The sequence below is a fragment of the Aulonocara stuartgranti genome, assembly GCF_965226115.1.
Source record: "Aulonocara stuartgranti genome assembly, chromosome: 19".
Taxonomy (NCBI): Eukaryota; Metazoa; Chordata; class Actinopteri; order Cichliformes; family Cichlidae; genus Aulonocara; species Aulonocara stuartgranti.
In genome coordinates this window covers 5,168,885-5,187,860 of record NC_138955.1, presented here as the reverse complement: position 1 = coordinate 5,187,860, position 18,976 = coordinate 5,168,885, and the positions used below count along the sequence as shown (strand labels likewise).

General features: G+C 39.3%; 1 protein-coding gene across 1 annotated transcript; it reads right to left on the bottom strand.

The window, feature by feature from the left end:
- Positions 1-66: 66 nt before the first annotated feature.
- Positions 67-10,070, bottom strand: LOC309695922 (snake venom 5'-nucleotidase-like). Its single transcript, XM_082516935.1, has 9 exons — positions 9,632-10,070; positions 9,228-9,447; positions 8,758-8,946; positions 8,380-8,577; positions 6,601-6,755; positions 6,301-6,409; positions 6,044-6,199; positions 5,169-5,369; positions 67-1,527 (listed from the first exon to the last, which is right to left on the bottom strand). The coding sequence occupies exons 1-9, from the start codon at positions 10,007-10,009 to the stop codon at positions 1,370-1,372; spliced, it is 1,764 nt and encodes a 587-aa protein (XP_082373061.1). The 5' UTR covers positions 10,010-10,070; the 3' UTR covers positions 67-1,369.
- Positions 10,071-18,976: the final 8,906 nt, after the last annotated feature.

The window sequence follows — 18,976 nt, the reverse complement described above, 5'->3', positions numbered from 1 at the left end:
AGTGATTTAACAGTTTTGTCAGGTGTGGTGGAGGTGGAGAGGACACAAATGACCAAGGCAGGGAAATAAACAGCAAAAGGAAAGCCTTTATTGGGCTAAGGAAAAATCCATAGTACACAAAATCCAAAACCTACACTTGAGGGAAACCAGAAGTATGAATAATGAGCAGCAGACCAACAGATAGGGGATAAGCAGGCACCAGGGTGGGTAGATAATCACAAAGGACAGACAGGAGGAATAGGGAGACAAGACTTGTGGAAAGGAATATAAGGAGGGAAGGCAAAGGCACTGTCAGCTGCATTTTCCAAGTGGTCCAAACAGTGGATTTAAATTGGCACAGTTTTTAGATGGGATACCCATCCTGATGTAACCCAACTCATTTATCTGGGCTTAAGAAGAACACTAGGAATGCACTAACCTGAGGCTGGGTTTATGTCTAATCAGTCAGTTTGAAGATGGCATTTGATTGAGAGAAATGTAAAATATTACAAGCTTAATAGCTGACTGCTAATAAAGGAGTTATCATAGCAAGCAAATACATATCACTATACTAATATTTCATTAAAGAGCACAATCATTTGCCCACTAAAGTTAAGTTTATGTTGGAATGACTACAAGATGAACAGAATGCACAACGAATAATAGATTTTCTTTTGGTATTTTCAATGTGTAAAAATAAAAGTAGGAAAAAAATCCTTAGAATTTTAAAAGCACTTTTGTAAATATGAATTTTAGATGTACTGACAAATTCATGAACTCAGTGCAGATGAATCTTTCAGCTTTGCATATATGCAGATAAAACAGGTCCTCATGACAACAAATCACTGGCTTGTTTACAAGTCCTCACAGTTTCTACACAGTAATGCATTCATGTTTGTAACCCGATGAAAACATCATTCTTTTTAAAGATGACGTGCATTCTGCCTGACCACAGTTTTTCAGGCATTTGAATAATGGTAATTAAAGAAAATCATTTGGAATAGTTGTTGCTTTGTGTGCTTTTTACTATCCACTGTTATTTTGTAAAATAATCTCATTCAGAAAATTGACCAAGCTTCATACACTCCCTCGTCTTTCAATCAGTAAGCTCTATCATTCAATATAACTTTGCTTTTTATATTTAGGTTGTTTCTTTTGGTACATTTGTGTGTCGGTTTGAGTAAACAAGACTGTCGCTCATGCTTTTTTGGGGGGTTGCTGAATCGTTGTGGGTTATAATAAGTTTCAACCTGGATGCTGGCTACCCCGAGGCTGAACCTGTAATCCTGTTGTCTTCTAGTTAGCTTTGAGGGCAGCGAGCTGAAAAGACAGTTAACCAAGTCCTGGAGCTTTTCAATTTATCACAGTTTACCAGAGTGTAAAAAGCCAATCAAAGTGTCACAGACAGACACAGACTCAGCAGCAACAAGCCAATACTGTATGAAGCAATGACAGCAGAGTTCCTGAAAGTGATGCGGCCTTCTACTGCAGGGAACACGCGCTTCATGTCAGAGATGTACTTGGAAAAAACGGTAATGTCCAAGTCACCTGCAAGAAAAGGCAAATTTTTTTTTTAAAAAATCTCAAAGTGGCATTAAATGAATCAATATTACATCATTAAAATACATAAATAACATCTTCATGATGCTCGATTCTCGATTTCAAGAGTGATTTTTGTAAAATTTAAAGAAAACTGCAGAAACATATTTAAACGATTTAAACATCCCTGCTGGAGAGAATCCCAAGAGTAAAGATCGAGAACTAAAGAGTTTACAGGTACAGCAGGCTTTGATTTGTTGTTCATTTCTGTCTCTGAATAATGGGTGGGAAAAAAAGTTAAAAAACAAAACAAAACAAATCCAACCTCTGTGTGAAAGTTTGCCACAGTTAATATGAGTTCTTCAACCATCCTCAAAAACAATGGATTTCTATGTCCCTCAGCAGATCATCAGCTTTTCAGGCTTAGAATCATAAGTGTTAATACAAAGCGCTACGGCAAAACTGTCCAATGGTTGTTTCAGCATTTCGATAAACTGTGCCAGAGTGCCAAAAACCCTTAAAGCAATGCTGGAAATGAAAATGTCACAAGCCACATCCTGCTATTCTTTTCTTCTTTAGTGCGGCCTTGAGGATAACAAAAACTTTTCCACTATACCACTACAGAGATATTTTACTGCAACGTGTGTTGTCAAGTTTAAAAACAACTGCAGGACTTTGAGTCACAGAATAAACTCTTGAGAGCAGATGTTATATGGCTGTGTTTCCATGTGTGGTCCATATGTTGTTTTTCCCCATTTCCATGCGTTTCACAGACAAGTGCGCCACAGTTAATTCTCAGTGTCCGCTCGTAAAATGTTTCTCACTTTAGGCATTATCAGATGAATTCATCCATTTTAACATGGACAGGATGTTAGAATTTCACTTTAGACAATCCAGTTAATTCATGAAAAGCACTGTCTAGCTCCTTCCTGTGATGTTTTATTTAAAAAAACATTAATGGTCATGACTCAGGTTGCATTCCACCAGGGAGAAAAAAAGCAAGGGACAAATGACTATGAAACATTAAAGTTTGCAAACCTTTATAACAGTCTGCCAAATCTTGGAGTGATTGCTAAATGAGCTCTTTTGTTCTATTTATATATTTAGATTATATGTATTTCTAAAGGGAGTGTGAGTATGGAGTGGACCACAGCAGCAGAAACACCTTCAAAGAAGAAGTCTAAACTTGGATGCTTCAAACACACAAGTATTCAGTCTGGCAGCGAAGAGGATATAAAAAATCAGTACCCAAATTTAGTATCACAAGTGATAGTCTCAAAACAAATGTGATGCACAAATAATCATTATTCGTGCATCAGTTTTAAACTCAATTGCAATCTTTGCTTCCCACAGTTACACAAAAGTGATATTTAAAATGCACGCTCCTCCAATGCAATGCAAAGAAACAACAACTATGTTAAAATAAAGATATGCAGATATCCTTTGATTGTGTTTTTTTTCCAAAATACTTTGGCTTCACGATAAGAACAAAATGTATGCAAAGAGTGCGGTTATGTCAATTGCGTGGAAATACCATTATCTGCAGTTTGATGGATGCACAAAGGCGAGGGAAAAACAACAGAACAGTTGCTAACGTGACTTTTCCAACATCGAACATTAAAGCGAGCCCATAGGGCGTGTAAGCGTATCCATCCAGCTCACAAAGGTGCACTGAAACTTACAGTGGGGCAAAAAAGTATTTAGTCAGCCACCGATTGTGCAAGTTCCCCCACCTAAAATGATGACAGAGGTCAGTAATTTGCACCAGAGGTACACTTCAACTGTGAGAGACAGAATGTGAAAAAAAAAATCCATGAATCCACATGGTAGGATTTGTAAAGAATTTATTGGTAAATCAGGGTGGAAAATAAGTATTTGGTCAATAACAAAAATACAACTCAGTACTTTGTAACATAACCTTTGTTGGCAATAACAGAGGTCAAACGTTTACTATAGGTCTTTACCAGGTTTGCACACACAGCAGCTGGTATTTTGGCCCATTCCTCCATGCAGATCTTCTCGAGAGCAGTGATGTTTTGGGGCTGTCGCCGAGCAACACGGACTTTCAACTCCCGCCACAGATTTTCTATGGGGTTGAGGTCTGGAGACTGGCTAGGCCACTCCAGGACTTTCAAATGCTTCTTACGGAGCCACTCCTTTGTTGCCCGGGCGCTGTGTTTTGGATCATTGTCATGTTGGAAGACCCAGCCTCGTTTCATCTTCAAAGTTCTCACTGATGGAAGGAGGTTTTGGCTCAAAATCTCACGATACATGGCCCCATTCATTCTGTCCTTAACACGGATCAGTCGTCCTGTCCCCTTGGCAGAAAAACAGCCCCATAGCATGATGTTTCCACCCCCATGCTTCACAGTAGGTATGGTGTTCTTGGGATGCAACTCAGTATTCTTCTTCCTCCAAACACGACGAATTGAGTTTATACCAAAAAGTTCTACTTTGGTTTCATCTGACCACATGACATTCTCCCAATCCTCTGCTGTATCATCCATGTGCTCTCTGGCAAACTTCAGACGGGCCTGGACATGCACTGGCTTCAGCAGCGGAACACGTCTGGCACTGCGGGATTTGATTCCCTGCCGTTGTAGTGTGTTACTGATGGTGACCTTTGTTACTTTGGTCCCAGCTCTCTGCAGGTCATTCACCAGGTCCCCCCGTGTGGTTCTGGGATCTTTGCTCACCGTTCTCATGATCATTTTGACCCCACGGGATGAGATCTTGCGTGGAGCCCCAGATCGAGGGAGATTATCAGTGGTCTTGTATGTCTTCCATTTTCTGATGATTGCTCCCACAGTTGATTTTTTCACACCAAGCTGCTTGCCTATTGTAGATTCACTCTTCCCAGTCTGGTGCAGGTCTACAATACTTTTCCTGGTGTCCTTCGAAAGCTCTTTGGTCTTGGGCATGGCGGAGTTTGGAGTCTGACTGTTTGAGGCTGTGGACAGGTGTCTTTTATACAGATGATGAGTTCAAACAGGTGCCATTCATACAGGTAACGAGTGGGGGACAGAAAAGCTTCTTACAGAAGACGTTACAGGTCTGTGAGAGCCAGAGATTTTCCTTGTTTGAGGTGACCAAATACTTATTTTCCACCCTAATTTACGAATAAATTCTTTACAAATCCTACCATGTGAATTCATGGATTTTTTTTTTCACATTCTGTCTCTCACAGTTGAAGTGTACCTCTGGTGCAAATTACTGACCTCTGTCATCATTTTAAGTGGGGGAACTTGCACAATCGGTGGCTGACTAAATACTTTTTTGCCCCACTGTAACACGTTTGCATTCGATTTGCCAAAGACGTGTATCCGGTAACCAAGATGAGTAATGAAGGTTTCGTGACAAAAAGATGTAATTCATTTTCCAAAATAGAAAAACTTGTGCTTTATGCAAAACAAGGAAAGGGGAACTGTAGAGGGATCTCACAGCTGCCAGGTACTTTGCTACGAGTTGATTATGATGTTAGGGATGTTAGTGTGAGGTTGACCTTTGACCTTTTGAATTGAAAATGTCATTTTTTAATGAGGTCAGTGTGATTTTTGACTAAGAGGATGCTGGTGCTGGATGCAGTAAAGGTCCTTTTAAGTGCCTGAGGTAAACTGCTTATAAATTTAGAACAAGAGTCTGCCACCCACCTGAATTATGTTTCAGTAACTCCCTCTTAATCATTGTAAAGTTATCGCCTCCACCCACCATGTATGAAGGCATGACCACGGTGTATGTCTTCTGTGGGTCTAATGGTTCATACTTGGGCACGCGGCACTCTGTGCAGAGCAATGACAGCGATGCTACACGCTGGTTCACTGGCTTGGAGAGGTCGTACTTCACATGAATGCCTGGAAATTTAAGGGAAAAATGGCATAGTGTTTACATTTATATAAAGAGACTAGTGTGTCCTTGTGGCATGCGATGCAATGACAAACTCGACCGCATTCTTCACACGTTTCACTCTCTTTTTTACCACTTGTTGTTCTCTACAACTCTTGGCTGCAGCTTTCCAGCCACACGTACAAAACAACAACAACAACAACAACAACGTCAGGACCCAGTTCATTCTTCTTTCATGCAGGGGAGGCGTGATGAGCTGACTGAGCTCAGCCTCACCCCGCAGCCGCACCACGAACCACGCCCCACCACAGTCCTGTTTACTTAGAATTAGTAAAACACAAATTAAAATACTTTTGGGAGAACATCAACAGCATTTTATGTTTAGTGTAAGGCTGGAGACAGTGGGTTGTCTACTAAGATGAGACAACAAACACTACCTCAACTACCTCATAAAGCCACTGATTATTGTTTTCACACTGCACTAAATACACATGTGCATTACGGTTACTTTAGGAACTGATTCATATAACATGCTATTTAATGTCCTGTTACAAAACTAGGCACACCTGCAGCTGAGCAATGCTTTCAGTGCAACTTTTGTAAGCACATGTTAGATATGTATTTCTAACCCTTTGTTATAAAAGATTATTAAACTATTCTGTGTTAGCAGAGGAGCACAGACCTGAGACCTGAAGAAATTCTCCAGTCTTTCTTCCACTTCCATATCTGTGAACAGAGTGTTCAAATGCCTTTTTTATTGTTGAGCCTTTTATTTGGACCAAGTCACAGGTTCCTCCAAATGGTAACACGGTGAGGATCTCCTCCATTGTTATGGAGCCTAAAAGGACAACATATAAAGGTAAATAACAGCAGATTACAAAACACTTCAAGGTGAATTAAGAACTCGGCAATTCTGCACAAAGGAAAAAAAAAATCTACCATTTCTGTAGCGTTCGTCTATCGCTGTCCGTATGCCCCCACTATTCAGCATACACAAGCTTACATGATTCCACTGCTCCCCAGTTGAATGCCTCATATTGTGATACACCTGTAAATGCAAAAGAGACGTATTATATGACAGAGAAATTCTCTTTGCTTCTGGCTGTTTGTCGTCACCTTTTATCATCATAAATATCTGTTATGATCAATCACCTTCCTTAAAAATCACGCAGTCCTTTTATAACCACTAATTCACACTTAACTCATGTTAACTAAGTGAAAAATGCCTGTAACTTTTACCATGGCATCACAGATTAGGTTTCCCAGGTTACACTCCCGAAATCGGCACTCTTCAAATGACCCGTTGAGGTAGACTAAGGTTTGGCCCACATACTTAGTCGAGTATTGAGCCAAGTCTGTTTTCCACTTATTAACATCAGCAAGGATCTCCGCATCTGAAACAAAACAAAACAAAACAAAGAAGAAGAAAAAAAACACAGATCGTGACTGTTGGAGAAAAAAAATCTAGATTATTGGATTTTGAGTAAATCCCTGAGAGCAAATAGATAATCCTGGAGCTCTAATGAAGAATTTACACAAATATGGTAACATTGCATTTGTAAAGCAAGGAACAACTCCACTTTTTCAATATGAGATTGCAAATCATAGTTACAATGTCATATTGAATGACATATTGCTGCTGTAGCCATCTGCTTCAAGGTTCAACATGTCCTGCAGATCTTGGTTGTAACAAGTGGTGATTGTTACTGTTTCTGTCTCTGTAAGCCTGGCTGTACGGGAAAGGAAGCTTAGGTGGGAAAATCCCAATACATCAGCATTTTCTATAATAGTCAGCCGAGTCCATGTGCCAACCAACCCACATTCAACGTCACTTAAATCACATTTCTTTTTCACTCTGGTGCTCACTTAGAACTTCAGCAGGTCATCTTAACCATGTCTACATGTCAAAATGCACAGATTTGCATTTCTTTTTAAGTGACCTTTCTCACTGTCTCTCTTCCCCTGTTTTTCTTCTCCTTCATCTTTCTTTCTCCCTTTCCTATCCCCTAGGTATGTCTGTCCTGTTTGTAACAGCTGAAAATAAAATAAAATAAATAATAACAACAAAAGTCGATCAAATGGACCAATACGGCAAGTCATGATCCACTTGGTAAAGTAAATCCATTGGGTATCTTTGTTGGCCTTCAGACATCAATTCTGACGGCTGAAGAACCAAACAGGACAGACAAAAAAACAAAACAAAAGCAAAACAAGTCATTGGATGATTAGATATTTGTGTTAGTGAGCAGTTGTACCCAAGAAAGTGGCTGCAACATATATTCATAGATTATATAAGATATAAGGTGCTAACTAGTTTAATTTAATGAGTATAATACACTTCATTAAACAACAAGAAGTATCTTTCAAAAAGGTAAGTAATGTTAAAGTTCTTATTTGTGTGAGCACATGTAAACTTTTACTAGAAAATGGATGTGATGGGAGAGCCTGAGTCCTGTGTTGTGTTTTTGTTATTCTTTTCATACTGAGACAAATGAGCTAAAGCAGTTTTTACCTCTATGTACCACTGGATGTTCAACTGTCAGCAAAGGAATTTAACACTGAAGATTTGTTGATATTGTGATGAGTCTTGGACAATGCAATTTTGCCCCACTTTGCTGTAAGTATGTGCAAACATTTTCCACCACTCAAGGATGGGTGTGTGCATCAAAATCCAGTAATAACAAGTTACCTGGTAATGTAAACAAATATGAGATAAGAAATGATCACTAAAGTTCATGTTCTGCGTCAGGAGCAGGAATGCTTACTAAAGAGCTTACCCAGCTTTTAAAAAAGTTTTCTCTCTCTTTCAGAGTAATTTAGTCTCATTGCCGCTTCTGATTATATCCAATTTCTTTTGTGTTCACAGAGATAAAACTTTTGCCTCATTTCCCAAATCCTTAATACACTTCCAGGAACACTGAGAAATTTTAACATGATAAAATCTTATTTGGTTCAGTGAATGGTTTCGACTTTTCAAACAGTAACATGTGTACAGTGTAATCTGATATTTTAGTCTACCTTGAGGTATGCTGCTGTCCATTAGGATGGGATTTCCAACGGCTTTGATGACATTGCCAGCATCATCAAAAGTCACTTTTAAGTGTCCAAGATATTTCCCAAAGGCGTAAGCCTGGACCACTGGCACGTCTCTTCCATGGTTGGATTTTACTATAAAAGGATATGGGCCAGCTGGCACTTCGGAAGATGGGGGCGTTCCTGCAGAGAAAGAAAATGTTGTGGTTTGTAGCCTAAGTGGTTCTTTCTTTCTGTTATAGTGAGGTTAGAAGCATGCCATTCCTTTAAATTGGTTTGTTGCATGTGTGAAATGCAGTTTTTGTGTCTGGAGACAGCTGGATAAACACTATAATAAATAACAATAGAACAGGATAGAGATACCTGTGTAGAGGAACGTGTTGGTATGCCCTCCAACAACAACATCCACCCCTCTCACGCGTCTCGCTATGTCTTGATCCACAACAAAACCAGAGTGTCCCAGGGCAATGATTTTATTATAGCCCAGACTTTCCAGCTTATTTACTTGAGCTTGAAGTGACTCCACCTCATCTTTGAACTTGAGATGTTTGCCTAACACGCACAGGAAATAGGGGACGGATGGGTGCAAGCAAGCAGTGCACATTTCAAAACACTGGTGAATAAAACGTCTAAATACTGGATAACAATTTGAAAGTTGTTATTACAAGGCAAGACATCTGGTAATGTAGCTGAAAACACCAACAATCAGCGACGCTTTATAAAGAAAGAGAGTTTTATTTGAGTGATATTATCCTGATTGTGATCCAGCTTCATCCACGAACTGGAAAAACAAAGCATGGGCATTGGGCGGGACATCATTGGAACAGATTTACCTGGCCTGGATAAGAATGGCGTCTCTGCTGAGGTATAGCCAACCACAGCTACTTTCTCTGAGCCCACACTGATAACTTTGTAGGGACTGTAGTATTTATGAAGCTCTGCCAGGGTTTGGTCGGGTTTAATATTTGCACTGACCACAGAGAAATTTATATTCTGGAGAAAGGGTTGAATGAGACCCTCCACTCCATTGTCAAACTCGTGATTTCCAAAAGCCTATGTGACAAAAAAAAAGAACTTCAACTACTTTATTAACTCATTAAATATAATGATTTACTAAAATTTAAAAATGAACACATAATTGACTTTTTAAAGAAACTTATCTTCGAAAAATACAAACTTGAACCACTTTAACACACAAAAAGTTTCCAAACAACATAGAAATTAAAAGAATACTTGCCATAACATCATAACCAAGTTTGTTCATAAAGTGTGCGGCTTCAGCGCCATTATAGTTGTTGAACCAGACAGTCCCTTGGAATTGGTCTCCAGCATCCAGAAACACCACGTTCGTCTCTTTTTTTCTGATCTCGGTCACTTTCGTGAACCTCCTGGCCACACCAGCGAAGCAGGGACGCTCTGCTCGACACTTTCCCGAGTCCTTGCCGGTCTCCTCGATTCGTGCATGGTTGTCATTGGTGTGGAGTATTGTCAGCTCGAAGGTCGACGCTCCGCTCCAGCAGTTTAAAACGAGGCAGAGCGAGGTCAAGAGAGCGCGCAAACCCATGATGTCTCCGTGCGTAAAAACCGCATTTGTGACCAAGAATGTATAGCACATTGAAGGAGGCGTCGGCTTAGTACAGAGGGAGGAAAAAGTCCAGGAAATTCCGACATAGAAAATTAGTGAGAGAAAGCGTTCTGTAAGTTTTATAAACTGTCGTTTTGTCTTTTGTCGTTTTATTAGACTTGAGTACTGATTAGCAGAACACAACAGCTTAGAAAGTTTGCAGTGTGTGTGTGTCTGTCCAGGTGAAACAATGTCAAGTTATCAACTTTTAAATCTATATTATCTTGTTTTTTTAACAGTATCCTTGACTGGGTCAGGCTGTCACATACAGCATCTATGCAAAGACACAAGCTGCATGCTGTCATTCCAGTACACACAAGAGTAATGTTGTACATGTACAACATTACTCTTGTGTTCTGTAGTACTGACTTCAGTATGTTTTTTATCCTGTACTTTTGTACATCACATAACACAACATGACATAACTAACCACACTCTATTGTTTAAAGTGTTTTCCAGCAGTGAATGACTTCTTACATTATGCAAACTGCAAACTGTATATTCTGACCATTGAATGTCGCTCAACATGTGTCCTATATTTAAGTTTCTCATTGTACTCCAGTCCAGCCTTCAGATCATACAAAGCAGTGAAAGAAATCAGATTTCTTACATGCCCTTCACCCACCAGCTCCCCTTAGTGGACAAATAAGGACAAAAACATTTAAAAGTGATGAGTTAGAACGAACGAGCACCGTGACTCTCTCTCTATCTATCTATCTATCTATCTATCTATCTATCTATCTATCTATCTATCTATCTATCTATCTATCTATCTATCTATCTATCTATCTATCGCTGATAACATTTTTTTGTAATTATCATTTATTTTTTAATGACGAGCAAACTTTCAGGATCTGGAGCTCAGAGTGGGCAAATACTCTTTGATGAAAGTGAGTCTTCACTGGAAATGAGCAGAGAAGTGTTTTGTTCATGCAGTCTCATGCACATTGTTCCTGAAATGTGTAGCTCCAGTTCACATATCCTGCATTTCTAGCACGTTTCTCCAAGCCTTGATTTTTAGATACTGCTGATAAGCTGATGCAATTTTAGCCATGCTTGTTCCAAACATGAACCCTGTGTCTGTCCTGCTCAATAACCTCTCGTTTTAACACTCCCCGAGGCTTCACCCGCACCAGCACTGATGTGTGCTATTAGCACTTGTCTGCCCACAGAGGATTAGGCTGCTCGCCTCTTCATGCTGTCACCCCACGTCTCTTTCACCACACAAGCCTCACACATAGAGCGTGTAAGCAAACATACACACTCAAAATCAGACAGCCTATACCTCCAGGAGGCAGTAAATCCAGTAAATCTCACCTCACATACTTACATTATAAGGTCTTATTCTTCTCCACATATCTCTGAGCGGCATGCCCTTAAAAATGTTTGCAGTCTGTCTCCCAAGCTAGCCCTCCTTTCATTTTAAAATGAGGCCATCTGTGACACTGTAGTGGCATGAAAGAGAACGATGTGCATTGTGCATACTATTCTGCATCTTACTGCAGAATCTTTACCACTTCTAAATGCATCTTACCTTTCCTGCTAAAAGTATGGACTGGTTCCAGCTTTTAAAAGGGCTGATAAAACCAGTTACTGGTCAAAGTGAATTCCCTATCTAGACATTCAGTTTTTAAATGGATTTGTCTGCTTCCACTTCAGCTAAAATGAGTCTGACCACAGTAACACCAGCCTTAGCAGTCAACAGTTATCATCACCACTTAGCTCTTTTCCTGTCATATTTTCCTCCAAGGGAATAAAAAAAGTGATTTACACAGTGTATTTAGAGCTGACGTTCTTTCCTCTTTTGCCTCAGTCGCATGCTGAAATGCTTCACTTCAGCGACCTACAGAATCTGCACAGCGAGGGTCTCCTAAAAAATGGGACACATCCCTCTAAAAAGTGGCACAATCCCCTACATGGTGGCGATCACGCCTTCATATGATCATCGGATTTGGAAAGTTTGAGTTTAGCGAACCTCCAGTTGTAAATAGTACCTCTCCCAATACATTTTTAGATGGAGACCTTCGAGAGCCGATTGGCAGAGCAGAAGGCACCATATCCCATCAGACCCGACTGGAGCACGCTGCAGTGGGACGCACTCTGCCGCTCAACATGTGTCCTATATTTGAGTTTCTCATTGTACTCCAGTCCAGCCTTCAGATCATACAAAGCAGTGAAAGAAGTCATCAGATTTCACTCTTGCACACATCATTTTATTATATTATTATTTCTGCAATATTTAATTGTTTTTTCTCTAATTTATGATGCAGACTCAATCCATAAGATCATATTGTGCTGTAGATATAGATGCTTTCTTTTTCCTTTGCCATGCTCTTTGGAGTAGTAGAAACTCTAATGTGATTCCAATATAACAAATAAATCTGTTACATAATCTCTAAGAATAAGAAAAATAAGTATTTTTTGTTTGTACAAATGTATAAAAATATACATTTTATGATGAACTATCTTATGGAAATAGATTTCAGGTTACTTCAGTATTATTCATGTAGCACTTCGGTGCATATCAGGTCTTAATACAATAGCTCTTCTTTGTATGAGCTATGTATATTTACTTCAGCAGTTGGGGATTATTTAAGGCTCCAGTTTCCAAACGTGGCTGACCTAGCTGCTCAGCTTGGTCACTTCTCTTGTGTCTCATGTCATAAACACTTGGATAAGAAGGAGCAGTTCCCCGCAGCAGTAATTTTGGGTAGGTGGAGAGGGAGGGTTGACACTCACGACAACAAGGGATCTGCCCTGGTTCGGGTTTGCCCCATTTGGCCTCGGCTGCTACAGCTGTCATTAATCACGAATAAAAAGAATTGACCACAATAACTAAACGGTTGCCTCAAAAAGTGCTCTTGATGGACTTGATGGAGAAAGTGCAACTATGTAAGAGTGAAATTAAGTGTCTTTAGCAGGTCGACAGAACAGCCTGCTCTCAATTACTTTTGCAGCATTTCAATTAAAGCACTAATCTGTGTTTTCCTAATCTGTAATCTGCACTAATCTGTGTTTTCCTCCCCAACCATTCAGAGCAGTTTAGTCTTTCACACCATTGTTTTGCATTTCTGGGTGTATGTGTTGGATCACTCATTTCTGAAAGGAAATGAGGAAGGAAGCTGTTTTCAGTGAGAACAAAACAAACCCAAAAAGTACCTACCAACTAGAAAATGTTAGTTTGATAAAGTTGGTGACTTGAGATGACTTTTTTTTAAAAATAGCTGATTCCATACTCCCATAATTTCATTGTACATGTACAATGACAATAAAAAGGCTATTCTCTCTTAAATGTACTAGTCAGCAGGAGGTTGATTTTTAAACTGGCTAGTCAGGATGTATCACCGTTCAATCAGTTAAACTGAGGTAAACCCATGAAAAAAAAACTTCTCTCATATATTGTTTCAAACAATTTATTATGTGAGGCCTTTAGAATACTTACGCAATGCTAAAGCAGAAAATCTGGCTTAAAAAATACCCATGTATGTGTGGATGGAGCCACAGTCACCAGCCGAAAGTCAAAAACTGTGTTGCTGGCTTTCTGTCTCTCTCTGTGCAAGGTCATCTTTCTAAGAGAAACGTTCAGCTGTAAAGGTGTTTGTGTGACTGCAAGTTCATTGCAAGCAGCACTTTACTGAATGAACATAATAAACTTGGGTATGACACCAGGTTTGATGAATGTAGACGATGATACAATCTACCGAGTCCCTGCACAGCTTTAATTCTTTCATTATTTGTATCCATGTTGCATCTCCTTGACACAGTCATGAAGGACATCACACAGACTACACTCCTGCTGCAATAACTCAACTAGATTTTCTTTTAAATCTCTGTTGGTATAGACATTTTGTGTCACACATTTAACCACCAGCTAATTTCATTTGGGTTTTTGTCTGTTAAGGATGGCTGAGGAATAAAAAGCTTTTAAACAGTTCAACAGTCAAACTCTCTTTTATTCCCCTTTTTCTTAACAGCTGGAGTTTTGTTCAGCATAGTTACAGTGAATATTAGTTGGGCAAACTAAAGGCAAACTCAAGCTAAGGTAAAGGGTTAAACTGGAGAAAAATAACTAAATAAATAACTAGGTTTCTCCATCTTAAAGATAAACAGCCATGGAAACAATTCTGCAGCCCCGCTCCAGCAGGGCTCCTGGCATCACAGCCTCAGTGGGCTTCACCACCATGACCTAAAGGATGTAGTCAGTATCCTGGCCCACTCCAGGAAATAACAATTAAGTAAATATTTGGCTATCTGTCCAGGGAGTACTTCACCTTTTGCCCAACAACAGCTGGGATAAGCTCTAGCCCTCTGGATTGGATAAGTGGAAGAAAATGTTTCTCATTTAAAAGACAATTTCAGTCTTTTGTTGTGTCTCCCTCCCCTCACCTGCAATTGGTTGTGGCAGATGGCCCCGCCCCTTCCTGAGTCTGGTTCAGCTGGAGGTTTCTTCCTGTTAAAAGGGAGTTTTTCCTTCCTGCTCTTGCCAAGTGCCTACTTTTAGGTGATAATTTGATTGTTAGGGTTTTTCTGCATTATTGTATGATGTTTACCTCACAATATAACACACTTTCTGATGTGCTGTGCTACCATGCGTTTAGAGATGAGAGGAGATAACACAAACAGAGTCATAGAAATCCCCCCATGCTGCTACTGCTGCTGCAGTCAAAGTGGGCCACAGGGAGGCTTTTAACACAGAAAAATCAACCAGGAAACAAACAATACACCGCTTTATGATTCTGGTAACATTGTTCAAATACAAGGTTTGAGTGCACCTGTGTGTTTTCTGCTTATTTAATAGAGCATTTCCAAGTGTCCTTACATAAATCTCACAGTCAGAGCTTGCAGTCTCACCAGAGGGTTGATCCAACCTCACCTCAGCTGGTGGTAACATAGTTCTCCACATTTTTGGGTAAAAGTGAGTATGTGAAAAACACAAAAAAGCAAAAACGAGACTGCATGTTTTGTGTAAACAGTGACAACACTGGCTGGGTTGTGTCCAGTTCCTGTGCATTAGCAGTGCCAGTCAGTCATGGTCAGTGAAGGGGTACAATCATGAACTCACAGGAGGGTCTGTTTTGGACTGAGTGCTGCCTGAGATTACTCTTTACAGAGCTCAAACACAGAGGAATGCCTGCTGCTTGTCAGTGCTTGTACTGTAGGGGAATTCAAGTGTTAGACACCAGAAATCACAACGCTGTTGCAAATTAAATAAAGGCTTTCTCTAACAGATGCAGTCAGCTCTCCCTGAATAAAAAAAAAAATGAACACTAAAAGCAATTATCAGGATCACAATAATGCAAATTGCGAATTTGGTTTGAAAAGGTGTCAGAGGTGTGTTTGCATGCCTTAGGAGTAAAAAAAAACAGCGATAGGTAATGTTCAGTCTCCCCAGAACTAAACTCACATTGCTACAAGCTCATTAAGATTTTATTACAACAACAAAAAATAAATAATTATTTTTTTTCCCCCGTCATACATCAGTTGTTAAAATTCCTGTAAATTCAGACAAATACACACTTTATCTCCACCTCATGACACCGTCACGGTATATGAAACTCTAAATGTAGCTCAGGTGTCTGACACAAATGCTTTTGCTCGTTCTTGACCCTTTTTTATGACATTGAAAAGATTATTTTTTATTTACATTTTTGCACACCTTCAAGGATGGTGGAAAACTTCTTGTTTTGGTATTTTTCAGGACACTCGATGTATTTGCATTGATTACTCAAGCTTAAAAAAATTTGTGTTTACCCCTGTAGAAATAGTTTATTCTGATGGGAGGTAAATCTGCATATTTAACAAGGTTAATGGCTAGTGATTTATTGCTTGCGCCGCATTAGCATTTGCATTTACTGCTTAATGCTGTAACTAGGTAACGCAGCCACTAAGTGGAGATGCTTTTTGTTTTGTTCTCTCAGCTTGCTACACGTGTGGTGCAGTGGAACAACCTACTGACCTATGAGCGCTGGTGCAAAAATACATTTTGTGAGTTTAAATACACACACAACGGCAAAACTAGAATGTTATACAGTCATCTCATATACATGATCTGTTGTGTCTCAGCAAGAACATCTTTGATTCAAGCCCCAGGCAGAGCCAGGCTTGCACTACATGCATGTTATGACGTTGGCCAAAGACTTTAGACTTGTTTTTGCTCATGTCTTAAACGGTCAGCTCTTTCCTTCCTAACTGCTTTAATTCTTCATCAGATACATTCTTCAAGGTGTTGGAAACATTCCTAAGAGATTTTGCTCTTTTGGTTTTCTGCTGTTGTAATCCACCCACTTCAGAGACTGACATGACGAGTGTTCAGAGATGCCATTAAGCATACCTTATTGTATGGAGTGGGTATTTAAGTCACTGTTAACTTCCTATCAGCTTGAAGCAGTCTGACCAGTCTCCTCTGACCTCAGGCATTAACAAACCATTTCCTCCAGAGAACTGCTGCCCACTAGACATTTTTTTCTTTTTTGGACCATTCTCTGTAAACCTTAGGGCAGACTGTGTGGGAAAATCCCAGTAGATCAGCTAGACTGGCACAAATAATCATGCCGCACCTAATCATTTAGTCGCTTAATCAGTTAACTCACTGCCCTTTCCTATTCTATTGCTCAGCTTGAACTTCAGCAGGTCGTCTCATTTCTCCATGCCTAAATGCACTGAGATGCTGCCACGTGATTGGTTAGATATTTGTGTTATCTTGCAGCTGAACTTTTTATTTTATAAAGTGACTGATGAGTCACTTTCTAGGCAATCATACAATCTTAGTAAGCAGAAATGGAAATTTTAGCACATGAAATACCTCCTTATTATATTAAATAAATAAGTACTTAAATATTGTTTAGAGGTTTAATTGCTAAACTTAATTTACATAAAAATGCCACTTTAATATCTGAGACATGATCAGTTGTGTTACGTCGTCTATGAGTTTTAGGGAAAAGCTTTATTTGCACTACAATATTGGCCCAGAACTTCTCCTAACAAAACCACCTGAGAACTGCAGATGAAGGTGGTCTAATGTGAATCGGAAACCCAGCCAGCAGAACTTAAGTCAATTTCAACTAAAAGTTTCTGATGAGGAAAATGTATAATAGTGTAGAAGGGTGAATGTGACATCAGTTTGAGATGAGAAAGGAATATATAACAGCAGAGTCATTGCTTTGAGTTATTGTAGTTTCTCAGTTTGGAAACTTAACAGTGCTCTTGTGTGTGTGTGTGTGTGTGTGTGTGTGTGTGTGTGTGTGTGTGTGTGTGTGTGTGTGTGTGTGTGTGTGTGTGTTAAAGTACAGTTTATGTATTTCCAGACCTGACTGAAAAGCTCTGATATGATGCTCTAAATGAGAGCATGAAGTTCACAGCCTCACATGCAGCAGTGACTCTGTGCCAATATCAATGACAGCTACTTTCACACATCAGAAGTGTCAAAAGAGGAAGTGCTTAATGTGTGTGAACTCTTCACCCTTCATCTTGCATCCATGAATTGAAAATTAGCATCGCCACAATGTGAAAAATCAGCGTAAATACTTGATGTCACAAGTCCTCGTAAATACTAGAAAACAGTGTGCAGATACCTTTATTTATACAGCACTTTAAAAACATGGTTTTTGAAGCTATTTGATTGAGAAGCAAAATCAGGATGCTCAGAGGCTGAATAAAATAATAATTAAAAAAATGTTCTGTGGTTGAATAATTCAGCTGGTAAAAATGGAACTTCTTGGGGGGGAAAGCTGTAACCGGACATTCAAGGTCTTGTTTGTCAGCTTGGATGAGTGCCTCATCCACATGCAGTTTAAATGGTCCATCCAAGTGGGGTGCAAACAAAACAGAAGCACAGCACAACAGTGATTTGATGCTAACAGAAGCTGGCTGTAAAGTAGACAAAGTCAATTTTGCTCTTTTTGCTGGCTTTTAGCAAATCAGTCAAAAGATGATGCCATGGTCAAAACCTTGTTGGAAAAATAATGCTAATAACAAACTACAAGCTCCTTTATAGTGGTAGAAACAGGGAACTACTTGATGGCTAACACCTTGGCATCAACAGGTCTCGCATGACTTTGGCTCACAACCTTACCAAGAGATGACATGTTATGTTATTTTGCAAGATTTAGCTATTCGTAAAAACACAAAACACAAATGTGGTAAAGATGATCTTTCTAGGCACTACTATATACCAGCACGTCATCCAAAAAATCAGCACAACGTTGCAGCTCATTAATAACCATATTTAAAAGTCACTGAAATGTAGCCAGTGCATTTGGCACCAAATCCAATGATGGTATGCTTACAGTCTATAAGGACTTAATGGGACTTGGCAGTGCTCCTTTAATAGATCAGACTTCCTCTTATACTGCGGTGCACCAGCTTGGTCAATATGGTCTCCAAGGCGAGGCCATGGGTAAGAATCGGACTTACTTTAAATCTTTGTTGAATTGGATTTTGGATCATCTACATCAATATCATGTTTGATCAAAGTTGTTTTAGAAGTTGTGTCCCTAAACAAAGATGGACAACTTCAAATGTAACCAGTGCATAAAACTCCAATATGGTTGGTTAAATGAGAACATTTTGCACACTAACTGACTTGGCGCATTGAATTATTAACATTCAATACTAATGACTTAAGATTTATTCATACTTCTAATGGTTCATTAATTACCTATAGTTGTATGCTTTACAAAGTTGGATGTTAAAAGTTGGTGTGGTGACAACAGCACATTTTGTCTTTTGTAATCCAAGATGTTTCTTTATATATATATATATATATATATATATATATATATATATATATATATATATATATATATATATATATATATATATATATCTGGAAGGGTATGTGGCAAATGGGAAACACTGGGCACTATGACCCAGAAGGCAGTCTACTCTTCAGAGAGAGAGAGAGAGAGAGCTGTGATCGGTGGCGCTTGTTTGATGTCAGAGTCTGTATAAAATCGAGAC